We start from the raw sequence: 18473 nt of genomic DNA, 5'->3' as shown, positions 1-18473 counted from the left end.
TATTTATACCTGTGATGGATTCATTTTGATATTTGGCAAAACTAATACAATTATGTAAAGTTTAAAAATAAAATTTAAAAAAAAGAAAAAAAAACAAAACAAACAAAAAATGACGTAGTGCTCATTTATTTCTGAAAATGAATGATTTTGGATCATCAGTATTGTACCAACTTTTTCTCTCACTGTTTGAATTCCTTGGCTAAGAAAAAAAAAATTGAGTTTATATTCTCCATTCTTGTATCACATTGTTATGCTGTGTGAGGGTTTTTAGAACCAACTGCCCCCAATGGTCTTCCTTCAATAACTCAGTAAAATCAGATTTTCAGAGTTAGGAAGGATACAAAAGTTGCTTTTTTTTTTTTTCTGTAAACAAATGCCCAATTTTCCTATGAAATAATTTCTTTTAAAAAAATTCTTAATATTTTGTATTAAAAGATTATTGGCTTAACCACACATCATTTATGCAGCATTCATTTGTCCCTAGAGAGGTGTATCTCTATAAATATTGTATGTCCTTTCCATGGGTATTTATTTTGGCTCTGACTTTAGATTAAATGAGAGAGACAGAGAGACATATAGATCTTGAGTCTTGTTTTAGAAATGTCTGTTTGATTTTTCACTATTTCAATAAGAATTGAAGTCAGTGTGGAGGGCAACTTCAAGGACAGCATCCAGAAATTCTAATTTCCAAACTTGCTTTTCCAAAGATGCTATAGCTTTCCAGTTCATTTGGCAAACTCTCAGCCCTACTCCAGTGTCTAGAAATAAATGACCCAGAACCAGGAGAGTTGATTATCAACATAGTAAAGGGGGGTGGTTTCCAAGAGCAAGAGAGGAGGGCTAATCACATGGAGAGCCAGTGTGAATGGAGGTTGGCAGGGTGACTTTCAACCAGCAACAGTCATCCTGGAGTGCTTGGGTGAAGGGCCAAGAATATTACTCCTTTTCTGATGGAAAAGAGACTTTATTTGGTCTCCCTTTGATCCCCCTTCAAGTCCAGTTTCTTACCACTGCCTAGAAAAATACCTAATTCACAGGACTTACGTGTCCTTCCTGAGAGTTGTCCTTTTGGAGGCAGTGTGGACAAGGCATCTAGAAAGGACTAAAAGTAGAATGGAAGAAAAGGAGGGGCAGGGAAGCAAATGTAGAGACCTTGAGCCCAGGGGCAGAAGTAGAGAAAGAAGCTAGGATGAAAGGGGAGAGAAAAATTACAGAAAACAACAACTACAGAGAGTGAGAGGAGAGAAAGAGAGGAGGAAAAACCAGCGTATTGCTGAGAGAAGTTTCTGTCCTTAAGTCCTCTAGGTCAAGAAGTCAGACATGGCCCAGAGCACAGAAGGGAGACGACGGATGCCCAGTGCCTGATCTGGAGAAGTAAGAGTCCAGCCAGATGGGACTGCAGTCCCCAGCTCTGATGGCCTCCGCCCTGGTGTATTTCACCCAGGTGAGTCGTGAAAATGCAGGAAGGAGACTTTTGTTTGTTTCTCAGATAAGCCAACTGTCAAAAGAACCTGGGCGAAAACTGAATGAGGGGGAAAGACATATACTTTCGAACCAAAGGGGTGGGAGGGGAAAAGAATTAACTAGAATGTTCCCTTAGTATTATAGGGTTACATAGTGACCTGTGACGAATGACATCAATGAAAAGAAGGACATATATACAAGTAGGATAGCGAAGGCAATTTAGAAGTGTCTGTTATGTATATTTCTCTCTTTTAGTGTCTTATCACCTAGCCCTCAAAATCTCAAGTAAATTATTGAGACTTCCCTGGTGGTCTGGTGGTTAGGACACCATGCTTCCACTGCAGGGGGCACAGGTTCAATCCCTAGTGGGGGAATTAAGGTCCAAAAAGTAAGCCACTCATGTGGCCAAAAACAGAAAAAGGTTCTCAAGTAAATTATTAAAACCAAGAACATAATTCTCCTAAACGGTATGTCCCACATCAGCCTTAATACCACTCTAGCAGTTTAGGTGCCTCCCGGTCAGAGATAAGTTAAGAGACAGAAAACTCTTTAAAGGTAATTTGGACCTTTTATTTCTCTCCATTGAGAAGCAGGAGATTCTAAGTAACTCAATTGAGAAAGGGTCATTGGACTGAGGGATTCCAGACCATTGTCAGAGAGAAGTTTATTCAGTTATGAAATCTACTAAGAAGAAAAGCAAATGATGAAATGGGTTGGCTTCCAATTTCTGTACAGCTCCTAACAGGAAGGTTGCTGTCTATTTGCTTCCTATACACCAGTTAATAGAGGGCCTGAACCCATATCTTTTCCTTGTATTTTCTTTTTGCTTCCTCTTCTCTTCCTGTTCTTCCCTTCCAAATTTCTTTTCTCATTTCTTCTCTTTTTGTAACAGGCTTGAAAAGGGATGTTTTATCTACTAACCACCTTAGGCTTTTTTATTTTCCTTTAGTAAAGAAAGCAAAACGAAGTCCTGTGGATGGGTGGAGGAAACCCATACTTTGTCATCTTTAGTGAAACCAGGAGTTTCTCAAGTGTTCTTTGCAGAAGTCAGCTGTTAGTTCTTTTATAAGTCCTTTTCACCCAAAGTCATGAGTCTGAGTGTCCCCCTGCTCCCAATTTTCAATAAGTACAAATTTCCATCTCCTTAGAGAAATTTTGTGGCATTTATTGTTGATTTCCTGTAATATCAAATCATCCAAGTTACTGGAAGAGTGAAACAGTTTTTAGAACAAAAATTTACCTAGAGAGTCTTAGAAGGAGAAAGTCAACTGAAACATACCTAGAAGAGGCGGTGGAAGATTTCTTTCCTGCGAGTAGAAGGGATCTGACAGCAATGTCAAGGAGTTAGAGCAGTCTGTCTCTGGTTCCAGTAATTCATTCAACATGAACACATGATAGAATTTGGTTTGGAATTCTGGCCAAATCTATAGGTATGTGCAGTTGTCATGTTACTTAAATGTCTATGCCTTAGACCCTTAACATTTCAAAGTAAAGTACCCACTGGCATGGTTACTGTGCTGAAATGTTATGAAATCTTAAAAATTCTTAGCAATCTGGCTGGCAGAGAGTAGCTATTCAATAAATAGTTCTTCCACTCCCTTCCCCCCTTCTTCTCTTGTATGGTGAGTTTTTGCTTTTGTTTTAATATTTGCCCTCTGAACAAGCTGAATGACATATCTAGCTTAATCTTAAGTCATGTTTTCAAAATGTTTTACTCAGAGTGTAAATAGTACTACACAGAATTAAATACAGAATTACCACCACTAAGGCACTGAGTTGCTTTTTTTTTAACTTTTAATTTTAGATTGAAGTATCACCAGTGAGTTATTGATGTACAGAGGAAATAAAAAAAGAACACTGGGGTTGAATTCAACTTGTAAATGAGAGAGAATTTGAAGGATCTGTCTGGGGGACAGATGAGAAAGTTTCTAAGATGAACAAATTGGTATAAACACTGCATCTCATTCATAAAGTCAGAGATGCTCCCTCCCCACCACGGAAAAAAAGAAGAACCAAATCAGAGTAGACATTTGCTCTTGCAGGCTTTCCCACTTTGAATTTAATAAAGATCAGGCATAGGAGAGATGAAAACAGTCCTAACCATGATTGACCCTATGACTTTGTCCTTGTATTGACTACGCTCTCACCCGCTAACCTGACGGCACAGTCATGAGGGTGACACATAGGCTGCTGAGCAGAGCAAATGAGACCATTTCCCTGTCTGAGATTATTTCCCTTCCTACAGCTTCCTCGGGCAAGATGTGAGGAGAACTGTGTCAGTCCTGAACAGTAAGTATCTGAGAATGCTCAGTGGAAGGAAGGCGAGACAGACAAAAACATCAACACCCCAAACAGGGTCAAATGTCATCAGATAGCTGTGATTTCCCTATTTCTACTTAAATGGGCCTCCACCCACTGATCTCACAGACGGGTTCTCCAAAAACAAGTAAGCATTCCAGTCATCCTAAACACTCAAAATAATACTGCTGACAGCACTTTTTTCCAAAGCCAATCTTCCTATCAAAACTTTTTTGATAGGAAGTAATCTCAGTTTATACAGTCACGGAGATTTGGGAAAGATTTTCTTTCCCATGCTTCTCAGTGACTCATTGGGGCAGACAGAATTCACTAGACTCAGACAGATAAACCTGGGTGATTGCTAGAGTAGAACCACCATTTCAGATATGCAGAGCATTTCCTATTTTTTAGGGCACGTTAATATTTATTGGACTTTCCTGGTGGCTCAGTAGTAAGGAATCCGCCTGCCAACACAGAAGATGCAAGAGATGTGTAAGTTTGATCCCTGAGCCAGGAAAATTCCCTGGAGAAAGAAATGGCAACCCACTCCAGTATTCTTGCCTGGGAAATCCCATGGACAGAGGAGCCTGGTGGGCTACAGTCCATGCGGTGTCAACTGAGTCAGACAAAACTTAGAGACTACACAACAACCACAGTAACAACAATATTTATTGCAGGTGTCACTTAGCTCTCACTTTGAGGTGATTATCCCTCCATCTAAATCTGTCACAATTAGGTCTCGTGTAGACACAGGACACCAAGATGAAAAAGGGAAGAGATTCACTCCTCTTGGAGGTAAACTGTTTTAAGGAAGCAGGGACAGTTTGAGTAAGACTTACTTAGCCTGAAGAAAAATACATATTTAGCCACGGAAAGAGTTTCCCAACAGCCAAGTCTGTTAAACCCAGGGAGAATGGCAATGGCCTTCATTACTCGTCACATGCTCTTTGAGGTTTTACACGCCTACCACTGTAGGAGTGTTACTTTTAATAGAATCAGAATCATAACGCTGTAGAACTGGAAGAGGCTTTGAACGAATGAGAAATATGAGGACACTTAGAGACACTGTTTATTGATGAAACAAACTGTATGGTCTACAACTGTGCAGAGAGGATAGAGAAGTAGATTTCAATAGATCACTATATCAGAAAGGATTATTAAATGCATTAATAATTATCTTCAGTAACAAATGTTTTCCTTCCCCTTCTCTTCCTACTTACAAACTTATTCCACTTCTTGTCCCATGCAATCCATATTTTCTTCATTCTGTAGAGAAAATTGATAATTGCCCTAGTTCATTCAGAGTATTGAATTAGCTTTCATCATGATGGAGTTGGTTTTTACATTCCGCCCCCCCCCCCGCCCCCCCCCGCTTCTTGTTTGGCCTCAGGGGATATGCTTATCAGTTTTGATCCTGGATGTGAAAATTTAAAGCCCTTTTTATAGTGGGTGTTTTTATGGTTTTATTGTGACCCCCCTCTTTTTCTTTTTTTCCCCTTTGTTTCTGCTTTTTATTTTTTATCAAAATATAGTTGATTTATAATATTGTGTTAGTTTCTAGGGTACAGCAAAAGGATTAAGTTATATATATACATATTCTTTTTCATATTCTTTTCCATTATAGATTATTACAGGTCACTGAATATAGTTCCCTGTGCTATATAGTAGGGCTCTATTGTTTACCTATATAGTCGCCCTTTTTGCAACAGCTTGTAAAACAAATTATAAATGTTCATGCTTATAATTGAAATATTCTTTATATTTAAGCTATTGACTTCAAATATATACAAACCTTAACTGTCACATTCATTTTTACTCTTTGTAAGCTTACTCTGCAAGTTCTTTCTTGATAATCGTCATCAAAACTGTTTACAATGATTGTGGTTACATGTTCTATTAACATTACTTTAATGATAACTAGTTTAGTCTGTCTTATAGTGATTTACATGATGGTATAAACCGCTTCTGGGCTTCCCAGGTGGCACTAGTGGTAAAGAACCTGCCTGCTAATGCAGGAGATGTAAGAGACTCAGGTTCAATCCCTGGGTCAGGAAGATCCCCTGGGGGAGGGCATGGCAACCCACTTCAGTGTTCTTGCTTGGAGAATCCCATGGACAGGGGAGCCTGGCGGGTTACAGTCCATAGGGTTGCAAAAAAGTCGGACACAACTGAAGCAACAGCATGCACAATGAATAAACCACTACTAAAGGCATCCCATTTCATGATAGATTTAGCTGGTTACATTGAAGTTAACATAACCTGTAACGCTTTTATTATAAAGGTATCATACATTTTTGTAACTCATATTTCTGATTCTGAAAGTATAACAGGCATTGATTATATTTTTATTGCAAAATAAAATTATTATTCTTTCTCCATAGCTGCCTGACCACAGACTGGGTACATCTCTGGTATATATGGTAAGTTTCAGCTATGTTACCCAAATAGACATTTAAAAGGAAGCGTTTCTCAGGGGTATTAGTTTTTAAGTGTTTTTTTTTTTTTTCATTTTTAAATATATTGACAACAGAGGGGAAAAAATCTGAGATATTGAGCCTACTTACCTAACATCTCACGGAGTAAAGCCTCTTTTCCTCATCACTAACCTATGTGACAATATAGCAGGATTTCCTATTTCAATACCATCTCCTGGGCTAACATCAACAGATTGTTGTGTATTTTCTCAGGGTCAACTCTAGAAATAGCCACAGAAAGGAGACTACTTCAGTAAAAATTTGCCCCTCCAAAATGCATTTAAATCTCTCATGAATTGTTCAAGTGAACTGACTTAGTCTTGCTGACAAAATAAGGAAGTATATATATGACAGGAAAGCCTGGAACTGAAATCTTAAAAGCATTCTAAAAAATATTCAAGCAAGAATTAAAATGCAGACATTGAAGGCTGATTATGCAAATTGGTTTAAAAAACAAAACAAGGAGCACAGAGCTCTCAGTACTCCGTGGGGTCCTTGCAGGCTGCTGGTGGTCATCGGGGCACTGCTTCTCCTGTGCGGCCTGACTTCTGTGTGCTTCCGCTGCTGTCTGGATCGCCAGCAAAATGGGGGAGAGGAGGGCCAGCCACCCTATGAAGTGACGGTCATCGCTTTTGACCATGACAGCACTCTCCAGAGTACGGTCACTTGTGAGTATATGGACATGTAACACGGGAAGTGAAGCCGGGTTTAAAAGAACACCTGGTGCGAAGGTTTAAAAACATTGATCAAACAGTATTAGATTTATTTATTTATTCACGTATTATTTTTGCTTGCATTGGGTCTTCGTTGCTGCATTCGGGCTTTCTCTAGTTGCCCCGGGGAAGGGGCTACTTTCTGGTTTCGGTATGAGGGCTTCACATGGTGATGGCTTCTCTGGTTGGGGAGCATGGGTTCTAGAGCAAGCAGGGTTCGGCAGTTGTGATACAGGGGTTTAGTTGCTCCGTGACATGTGAAATCTTCGGGGACCAGGAATGGAACCCTTGTTCCCTGCATTGTCAGGTTGATTCTTATCCATTGCACCAAGAAATAAAAAGTCATTCAGTTGTATCTGACTCTGCGATCCCATGGACTATACAGTCCATGGAATTCTCCAGGCAAGAATACTGGCGGGGGTAGCCTTTCCCTTCTCCAGGGAATCTTCCCAACCCAGGGATCAAACCCAGGTCTTCCGCATTGCAGGTGGATTCTTTACCAGCTGAGCTACCAGGGAAGCCCACTGTACCAAGAGGGAATAGTGTTAAAGATTCTAAATCTTGGGGCAGCTTTAATTTCCAGACGCCTGATGGTATGGTGACCTTGCCTCTCACGGATGCTGTACTTATGGTCTGATGATGGAATGAAGGAAGAAATGAAATGTTAGAGACGATATTGGAAATGTCTTATAGGAAAAATGTACAAGTTGATAAACAATTACTTTGATAAAACTATTTTAAGCACTGCACATATCCCTTTTTTGAAAACATCTTAGATTTTGTGAACGCCAAACTTATATTTTCTCTTTACTATATTTTTTATCTTTAGAAAAATTAGTCATGGGATACTTTAAATTCTTTATTCACCAGGTCTTATTCTGTTAAATATTAGGCCCAACACCTGATAGTTATAAGACACTTTCCTTTATCTCCCTCTGTTCTCTTCTTTGGATTATATTCTTTCCTAAAATTGGAGAGTGACCTACTGGGCAGAACAGCAGGTGGAAATATGCTGTAATATTTATTTTGAAAAAAGAGAGAGCTATAGCACATTGTTCACCTTTTCCTGCTTCTTTTCTCACTGTCAGTCTACGGGGAAACATAAATAGGCAGAAACAATTACTTCTAAGGGATCTGCAACTTCAGTGGGTTGGCATAAAGGGTTTTAAATTCGTAAAGGGGAAAGACAGGGGTTATGAGATGTGGGGACACATTTTAGATTATTTGAGAAAGCAAAGAGGGAAGTTGGTTTCTACACAAGCTTCACAGGACTTTTATAACATCTGTTGCCAAGAGTGACAATGAGTTTTGACACTTGTTGAAAATGAAGGGGGATTTGGCTTCCCTGGGGACTCAGTGGTAAAGAATCTGCCTGCCAATGCAGAAGGCACGGGTTCAGTTCCTGGTCCAGGAGGATCCTACATGCTGTGGGACAACTAATCCTATCTTCCTCAGCTACTGAGCCTGTGCTCTGAAATAAGGGAATCCACCGCAATGAGAAACCCATGCACCAACTAGAGAGTAGCCCCTCTTCACCACAACTGGAGAAAACCTGTGGGCAACAGCGAAGACCCAGTGCAGCCAATGAGTAAATAAAGAAAAGGGACAGAGGCTAGACACCCTTTTCATAAAATAATATAAATCAAGGGGAACTGCATGTGCTGTAAGTCTCTGGTTTCTGAAGATGCCACATGTACTTGAACTCCGGTTCTTTCCTGCCTAGCCCTGCAGTCAGTGTTCGGCCCTGCGGCTCGAAGGATCCTGGCTGTGGCTCACTCCCCCAGCTCCCTGGGCCAGCTGCCCTCCTCTCTGGACACCCTCCCAGGGTATGAGGAAGCACTTCGCATGACTCGCTTCACTGTTTCAAGGTGCGGGCAGAAAGCACCTGATCTACCATCAGTGCCAGAAGAAAAGCAGCTGCCCCCGATGGAGAAAGAGTCTCCCGGCGTACAACACTCTTCTGATTGATGGGGACCTTTTTTTTTTTTTTTAACCGTTGTATTTTATTTAGCTGTAACAAATCAAATTGCTAAAACTTTTGTTTATGTTAAATTTGAGATAAGCCTATAGACCCAGCAAGAGAAATGTAATTATAAACAGACATGGCCACTAGTTGCTAGTAGTAACAGTTACTATATTACACATATTTTCTCTTGTAATATGTCAGACATTCCTTCTTTGGTTCCTGCTTGCAACACAACTTAAAATTAGCACACTAATTTGCATTTATAAGTAATTCACATTACATTTATAAGTGATTTATAGGGAAAATATTACATTTATAAGTGATTTAAATTCTCTGTAATTTAATGTCTCATCTGCTGAAGTATAGTAGTCATAGTACCTTAGAAGTTCCTTTTTAATTTATTTTTAATTGGAGGATAATTGCTTTATAATGTGTTGGCTTCTGCTGTAAAACTACATGAATCAGCCATATATATATACACACACACACATATATATATATATCCCCTACTTCTTGAACATCCCTCCCACCCCCCAAAATCTGGTTTTATTAATGGAGTGGAGGTGTCCTCAGGGTTGGTAAATATGCCCAGACAAATGGAAAATTTTTTCCTAACTTTCAGAAGGGTTAGGATGGCATCTAAACATCATTCTGTGGGAAAGATAGATTCTAACTCTTCATTTCCAGGTGCATCTATTTTCTGCTATGGGATGCTCTTGTTGAGAACTCTTCTTTATCCAGGGGTAAAAAATTTGCAATTAACCTGTAGTGATGCTGATTACTACTAAACTGGAAAGCACCAGAGGCAGCTTGGATTCCTTCACCTATCAAGTTCTTTTCCCTAGAGGACGCTGCAAGTTTCCCTAGCAGCAAACAGGTTGTGTACACTTGTGGAGAAAGACACTCGTATAGGCACAGCCAGAGCTGTTAATGCACTGAATTCACACAGCCTTCCTCTCATGAGAACATTCACTTTTATGCTAAATGACAGTGATAATTTGGGACATCATGTAGTACCTCACTGGACATCCAAAATCCAGGGGTGGGATTGCGGGCATGGGCTAAGAGGGCACAGTAAAGTACTGAAGTGCAAATATTGAGGTCTTTCTTTCATTCTTCTACCCACTAACAGAACGGGAAACTGAATAGAATGCAGTAACAGTTCCATTCATTTTTTAGTTCCTCTGCCCTGCAAACACATGCACGCACATGGAGGCATGCACACATATGCACACGTATGCTTTTGTAACTCTAAAAGAATAGCATTGTTTTGCCTCTTTCCTCCTTCCTGCTTTGACTGCTTTCAAGTCCTGTCTCTATAGTGACAACACTTGTTTCTAGTGGTGACCTTCACTGCCACCTGGTGGAGCGATGGTAGAAATGCATTCTCCTATTGGCACCTAAAGCTTCCCTGGTGGCTCAGTGGTAAAGAATCCACCTGCCAATGCAAGAGACGTGGGTTCGATCCCTGGGTCAGGAAGATCCCCTGCAGGAGGAAATGGCAACCCACTCCAGTGTTCTAGCCTGGCAAATGTGTACTTCTCCAATCTTTGGAGCACTAACTGCTTGGAGTCCTTCCCAGGGCACCATCCTGCTGTTGCATTGCTAACCTGTCCACATAACACACTACCTCCAAAATTTCCTGTTATTGGAAAATTTAGGAAATGAAGTACATTTGGGGAAAAACTACTTGCCAGTGACCTTAGGAAAGTTACCGAACTCTTTCAAGAACAGTCTCTCATTTGTAAAAGAAAGGATAATAACACCACTGATGATAGTTGTGAAAATCAAATAAACTGTCTAGAAATGACAAGATTTGTAAATTATTATACACATGCATTTGTTACTATTACTTTTGACAGTTTATTTTCACTTGCCTCCTATGATGTTGCTGAGAATTATATTCTGATTTGTCCTTTTGCCAGTCAGCTTGCTGTATTATTGCTAAGTCACCCCTCACGTAGCTTTATTTCATCAATAAATATTTGTTGGTTGAGGTAAACAGCTGGAGACATGTGATCCGTCTTAATATATCCTGTGTAGAGGTAAGGAATATTTTAGAAAATTTGTTTATTAGTCAATTAGCTCCATTTCAGGGAGCAATACAGACCCAGGGGTGGCTGATTAATGCACCACCTCATTAAACCCTTTCTTGGAACGCTCACTGAGCCAGGAGGGAAAATGTTCTAAGTGAGTATAATCTGCTGGTGATCTACTTTATTCTGAGTCATTTAAGACACTGCCTCTGGAAATTGTTAAATGCATGAATTGTTAATAACACCCAAGGGGGCCTTGTTTTGCACTGCCAAATGAATCTCTTCAGTGTCACATATTCCATAAAGTACTCTAGATCCTTTCAACCTTCAGGATGCTACAGCCTTAAAGAAGTTAAAATGTCCTCAGGTACAAGGAGATCTGGAAAGAAACCCTGCCTGTAAGGATCTTGTTCTAAAGAGATCTATCTGCCTCACTTTGCCTCCCCCCTTGCCCTGTCCTTAGCCACATGGAGTCTCCCGCCCCTGTCCCCACTCCCATTTTGTCACAAGCCATTAGCAGCTATTTGGCTTCACTTCTTTACTCAGTCTAAGACATCTGCTCATCAGCTCAATCACTTTCACCACTGGTTTAATTTTGTTTCACTCCTTTTAACTATCCTCATGGGTTTCTCTGCTGGCATAGATGGTAAAGAATCTGCCTGCAGTGCAGGAGACCCTGGTAACATCCTGCAGCCTGCCTATGAAGCTTCACTATCCAAACTCTATAGCTTAATCTGTATATATAGAGAGAGCTTAATTTGGGTTTTCTAAGGTGTTTCCCAAACCAGTCAATCCTAAAGGAAATCAGTCTTGAATATTCATTGGAAGGAGTGATACTGAAGCTGAAACTCCAATACTGTGGCCACCTGATACGAAGGACTGACTCGCTTGAAAAGACCCTGATGCTGGGAAAGATTGAGGGCAGGAGGAGAAGGGGATGACAGAGGATGATATGGTTGGATGGCATCACTGACTCGATGGACATGAGTTTGAGTAAGCTCCGGGAGTTGGTGATTTACAGGGAAGCCTGGCGTGCTGCAGTCCATGGGGTTGCAAAGATTCAGACACGACTGAGTGACTGAACTGAACTGAGGGTGATTACACTAAGTGGAGGAAAAAAACCCCCACACTTTAAAAAAATCATTTTTTATTTGCCAAAACTGAAACATGTCCAGTGAGGCATGGATATCTGAAAGGAAGTGTCAGTATCTATATGAATGGAGAGAGTAGCATGGAAGCATATACACTACCATATATAAAACAGATAGCCCATGGACATTTGCTGTATGCCTCAGGAAATCCAAACTGGGGTTCTAGCACAACCTAGAGGAGTAGGAAGGGATGGGAGGTGGGAGTAAGATTCAAGAGGGAGGAGACATACGTATACCCATGGCTAATTCATGTTGATGTATGGCATAAACCAATGCAGTAAAGCAATTGTCCTTCAGTTAAAAATAAGTAAATTTTAAAAAAATGAGTCAACAATTAAAAAACAAGGTTCATTATAAAAAAAAAAAAATATCTACATAGCAGAAGGAGAAGACACTGAGAGCATGAAGCTCCCAGTCTGAGAGAAATGGACCAGATGTGGACTAGTTTACACAAGAATAATACAGAAGCTCCTTTCTGCGGGAAGATGAGTCTGAGAGAAGACTGACCAGGTTGTGATGACTGGTTTCCTCTGTGGTTTAGAGGCAAATAGAACAGCACAAGAAACCTTGTAGTGGTTTGTTTCTGGTCCAAGTCTAAGTCGGGATTTATAGGGTCTGGCTGAGAAGACTATCAAAGGGTCTGATTAGTTAACACATTAGGAGTTTACATGTATATGAGAGCATGGAACTAAAGCAAAAATGAAATTTATGTAACAAATTTAAGAGGCAGGGGAGAAAAACTGCAAAGTCTGGGAACAGCCGAGTTTTGTTTTCTTTTCATCGGCTGAGCAGATTGGCTGGAAGGTAATAAAGAAGACAGGATGGGAAGTCCGCCCTTCAACAGACTGACAGGGAAAACAATTTCAGTGATTTATGGATTGTCCAAGATACATTTGTAGAAGATAATTTACAAGCTATGTCTGAATAATGTTGGCCAATACCCATCTGTTGGAACCTTCACCTCTGTTAAGCCAGAATTGCACTATTTTCCACCTCAGAATTGCTCAGAACTTTAGAACTTGGAAAGGGTGTCATGAAGCAGTCATGTCTGAGTTTAAACCTGAAAGATTATAGAATGTAAACATCAAATATGCATGATAAGTCCATTTTCTGTCTATGAGCAAAGATGGGAAAGATGGGAATGCGAATCATGGAGAGTGTTAAAAATCCCAAGAGTAATAGAAAAAGAAAGATTCTGAAAAGATAGGCTGGGATCTTTTGATGACAAGTAAGTATTACATAGTATGAGGCTTTCCCAGTGGTTCAGCGGTAAGATGCAGGTTCAATCCCTGGGTTGGGAAGATCCCTTGGAGGAAGAAATGGCAATCCACTGCAGTATACTTGCCTGGGAAACTCCACAAACAGAGGAACCTAGTGGGCTATAGTCCAGGGGGTCGCAAAGAGTCAGACACAACTGAACAACTAAACAAACAACAAATTACATATTTTAACTGTGTGCAGGCTTGGCCGCTTGCTGCTCAATAGCCAATAAATTGAAGGGCAAGCTTTGATAAAGAAGAAAAGTCAGCAATCTGAGGAGATGGTGGACTTATGTCCAGACACCAACTCTGATGATCCTGCTTCGTCATGCCAATTTTTAAATGGAACAAGGAGAAACAATCTTAGTTAATCATTAAGGCAGGAGGTCAGATTCTTCATCATCTTTCCATTGCATGCAAACCTGCTGATGTCTCTTCCTCGGGACATTGTCTTGCTCCCATGGTCCACCTGCGGTTGGATGTTCTCTTGCCTGTGTGATCCACTTGCGCTTGGAAGATCCACCTGAAAATTAACTAAAGAGGAAGCTAGGGAGAGAGGGTCAGTTATTTAACAACTTAATTCTTCGTTCTTACTTCTACTCCAAGAAAGCAATCAATAGATTCAGTAAGGTGTTACATATATTTAGGAAAGCAGAAATCAGGAGCTAAGTTATTAATGAGCTAAGTTATTAATGTTGTCTAATGGTCTCATCTTTATGATCAAGGTCTAAAGGAAACAGGGATGGACAAACAGAAAGGAGAGGCAAAGGAGATACTTACCATATGAGTTTAAGGAGTTTGGTTTTTATCCTGCATTGTATGAAAAGCTATTGAAAGTTTTTGAAGAGGGGGAAAAAGATCATGTAACCTGTAAGATTACTGTCACTAGAGGATGAATGGGAGAAGTGAGATGTAGAATTCAGGGAGACCACTATGGCTATTCAGCCATGCCAAAGACAACACTTTAATAGCTTTCGTAAGAGCTTGGTTATAGGCAAAGTTATGAAACAAGGCAGACTAAATTTAATGCCTCTTCATTGTGTTTCAGTTTCCAGGTAGAACACAGACTAAGTGTTTATGCTACCCTTTGGTTCTTACTGTGCTGTTCCGCAAATGATATCAGTGTTCTGAGTGCCTGGACCTTTCTTGGTCCCAGTTTATATAGCAAACTTGCCTATACAGGATTTGTGTGGTACACCCCTCCTGCACTAGACTTAGGACTTGATTTTCCTTCCAACGTTAATCTGATTACTATGGCGGGTGGAGTTAGGTCCTCTCTTCTCTCTCTCTCCAAAAGGGGTGTAAATTCAAACTCAGTGAACACCAAAGTAGATAAATGCAAATCCAATTCAAAGTGGACAAAAGTTCATGAGGGGTCAAACAATTAGTAGGTAACCATAACCTTCTGAATGCCTACAAGGGCCCTTTTAATTTTCCAAACAATGTGCTCCATTTGGTCAGCTTTTGAGGCTAAAGCTGTTACAGAGAAGTGATATGACTGGCAGAAAACTGAGTTCCTGAGCTGGCTTTGCACTCAATTTCCTCAGACTTTAAACACCAAACCAAAAAACCTTTTGCTGTTAGTTCTTTAGATTAATTTTTATTCCTTTTACTCAAATATATACTTTCAGACAGATTGCAAAGTCAAATAGCTCTACAAGGCTTGTGAAGAGAAGCACCTTTCCACCACACACATGTAAAATCCCTACATTTTAGCTGACTTTTAAAATCTACTTTACTTCAAATACTATGCATAAATTTATATTCCTTTTTTTTTTTTGAAGTATAGTCGATATACAATGTTGTGTTAGTTTCAGGTGTACAGTAAAGGTCCATGTAGTCAAAGCAATGGTCTTTCCAGTAGTCATGTACAGATTGGGGAGTTGGACCATAAAAAATGGCTTCGGAAATAGAACTGCCTTATGACCCAGCAATCCCACTGCTGGGCATACACACTGAGGAAACCAGAAGGGAAAGAGACACGTGTACTCCAATGTTCATCGCAGCACTGTTTATAATAGCCAAGACGTGGAAGCAACCTAGATGTCCATCAGCAGATGAATGGATAAGAAAGCTGTGGTACATATACACAATGGAGTATTACTCAGCCATTAAAAAGAATACATTTGAATCAGTTCTAATGAGGTGGATGAAACTGGAGCCTATTATACAGAGTGAAGTAAGCCAGAAGGAAAAACATAAATACAGTATACTAACGCATATATATGGAATTTAGAAAGATGGTAACAATAACCCGGTGTACGAGACAGCAAAAGAGACACTGATGTATAGAACAGTCTTATGGACTCTGTGGGAGAGGGAGAGGGTGGGAAGATGTGGGAGAATGGCAATGAAACATGTAAAATATCATGTAGGAAACGAGTTGCCAGTCCAGGTTCGATGCATGATGCTGGATGCTTGGGGCTGGTGCACTGGGACGGCCCAGAGGGATGGTATGGGGAGGGAGGAGGGAGGAGGGTTCGGGATGGGGAACACATGTATACCTGTGGCGGATTCATTTTGATATTTGGCAAAACTAATACAATTATGTAAAGTTTAAAAATAAAATAAAATTGGAAGAATAAAAAAAAAAAAGGCTTCGGGCTGAAGAATTAATGCTTTCGAACTATGGTGTTGGAGAAGACTTTTGAGAGTCCCTTGGACAGCAAGGAGATCAAACCAGTCAATCCTAAAGGAAATCAATTCTGAATATTCATTGCAAAGACTGATTAAGCTTAAGCCCCAGTACTTTGGCCACCTGATGCGAAGAGCCGACTCAATGGAAAAGACCCTGATGCTGGGAAAGATTGAGGGCAGGAGGAGATGGGGGTGACAGAGGATAAGATGGTTGGATGGCAGCATCGACTCAATGGACATGAGTTTGAGCAAACTGCGAGATAGTGAAGAACAGGGAAGCCTGGGATGAACAGCAAAAATGAAGTATGAAGTTAGTTGCTAAGTTGTGTCTGACTCTTTGAGACCCCATGGACTGTAGCCTACCAGGCTCCTGTGTCCATGGAATTCTCCAGGCAAGAGTACTGGAATGGGTAGCTGTCTAGGTTTGTCATAGCTTTTCTTCCAAGGAGCAAATGTCTTTTAATTTCGTGGCTGCAGTCACTGTCTGCAGTGATTTTGGAGACCAAGAAAATAAAACCTGTCACTGTTTCTAGTTTTTCCCCTTCTATTTGCCATGAAGTGATGGGACCGGATGCCATGATCTTTGTTTTTTAAATGTTGAGTTTTAAGCTAGCTTTTCCACTCTCCTCTTTCACCCTCATCAAGAGGCTCCTTGAGGCTTCCTCTTTGCTTTTGGTCAAGTCAAGCAGGGGTATGTAATAAGGATCAATGCAAGTAAGTCTTGCATTCTTCTTTCTTCTGCAAAGTTTCAAAAGGATGGGATTGCTGACAAGATTAGGGTGTGTGCAGGGTCTTAGGTAGCCCAGTCTCTTAATCTTAATGAGCCTCTCTGGTCCCTTTAATCTTGTCTCAGGTGGTTTTGTGACTGCTTCTCATCTGATTAACAAATGTTCTGCCCTCTGGGCTGCCCTGACGACTCTAACTATAAAGAATCTGCCTGTAGTGCAGGAGACCTGGGTTTGATCCCTGGGTGGGGAAGATATCCTGGAGAAAGGAAGATACAACCTGGAGAAGCGAATGGCTACCCATTTCAGTATTCTTGCCTAAAGAATTCTATGGACAGAGGAGCTTGGCAGGTTACTGTCCATAGCGTCATAAAAGAGTCTGACCTGACAGAGACTCAACAACAATAATAGAGTAACTAAGAAGTAATATATTGGAATAAATAGAAAAATATTACTTGTCATGACATGTGTGTGCACCCATGTCAAGTTGCTGCAGTCATGTCTGACTCCTTGTGATCCCATGGACTATAACCCACCAGGCTCCTCTGTCCATGGGATTCTCCAAGCAAGAATACTGAAGAGGGTTGCCATGCTCTCCTCCAGGGGCTGTTCCTGACCCAGGGGTTGAACCCATGTCACTTACATCTTCTGCATTGGCAGGTGGGTTCTTTACCGCTAGAGCCATCTGGGAAGCCCTGTCACGGCACATGTGAACTAAGTTTTGCTGTATTGTATTGTTAAAGTATGTCTAGTTTTCCACAAAACCACCAATTGACTTTGAAAGTTGTTGTTGTTTAGTTGCTCAGTCGTGCCTGACTCTTTGTGACCCCATGGATTGCAGCCTGCAAGACTCCTCTATCCCTGGCATGTTCCAGGCAATACTGGAGTGGGTTGCCATTTTCTTCTCCAGGAGATCTTCCCAACCCAGGGATGGAACCCATGTCTTCTGCATTGCAGGCAGATTGTTCACTGTTGAGCTACCAGGGAAGCCCTTACAAAATTCAGTTCAGTTCAGTTCAGTCGCTCAGTCGTGTCTGACTCTTTGCAACCCCACGAATCGCAGCACACCAGGACTCCCTGTCCATCACCAACTCCCGGAGTTCACTCAAACTCACGTCCATCGAGTCAGTGATGCCATCCAGCCATCTCATCCTCTGTCGTCCCCTTTTCCTCCTGCCCCCAATCCCTCCCAGCATCAGAGTCTTTTCCAATGAATCAACCCTTCGCATGAGGTGGCCAAAGTACTGGAGTTTCAGCTTCAGCATCATGCCTTCCAAAGAACACCCAGGACTGATCTCCTTACAAAATTACCTTCTGTATAATATTTTAAATGTTCTGCTACAAGTATATGTAGCAAGCTGTAAAGGGTTGACAGAGTGGCTAGTCTGTGAAAAAGTATTTGCATTTAGAAAGGCCTTAAGGCATAAAGGTTAATGAAATTTCATCTCCTGAGTATCTGTGTTATGTAATCTGCTACCATGAATAGGTATTTTCAAAATAAAAGTTAAAATCATTTTTAAACTAGCTATGATTGTTTCTAGTAGATTTGATGGGAAAATAACACTCTTCTCCATTGATTTTAAAGTATTCCTTTGAGAGATTTAGCTATATTTGGGTCAAAGCTCATATCAGCTAAAATAACCACTTTGAAAACAAGGACTAAACATTACAAAAATATAATGCGATACAAGAATTCCTGGATTTCCATACATAATAAGGGTTGAAAAATGCCATGGAGAAAAATGATTAG

The 18473-nt window shown here is 40.6% G+C and overlaps 1 protein-coding gene across 1 annotated transcript; it reads left to right on the top strand.

Moving 5' to 3' along the window:
• Positions 1–820: 820 nt before the first annotated feature.
• On the top strand, positions 821–10925 carry TMEM52B (transmembrane protein 52B). Its single transcript, XM_061417896.1, has 5 exons — positions 821–1444; positions 3710–3753; positions 6144–6182; positions 6738–6904; positions 8673–10925. Exons 1-5 carry the CDS (start codon positions 1391–1393, stop codon positions 8915–8917), a joined length of 549 nt encoding a protein of 182 aa, XP_061273880.1. The 5' UTR covers positions 821–1390; the 3' UTR covers positions 8918–10925.
• Positions 10926–18473: the final 7548 nt, after the last annotated feature.

This window comes from Bos javanicus, chromosome 5 (genome assembly GCF_032452875.1).
Source record: "Bos javanicus breed banteng chromosome 5, ARS-OSU_banteng_1.0, whole genome shotgun sequence".
Classification (NCBI taxonomy): Eukaryota; Metazoa; Chordata; class Mammalia; order Artiodactyla; family Bovidae; genus Bos; species Bos javanicus.
The sequence above is the reverse complement of the archived record's forward strand: the minus strand, read 5'-3'. Positions and strand labels throughout refer to the sequence as shown.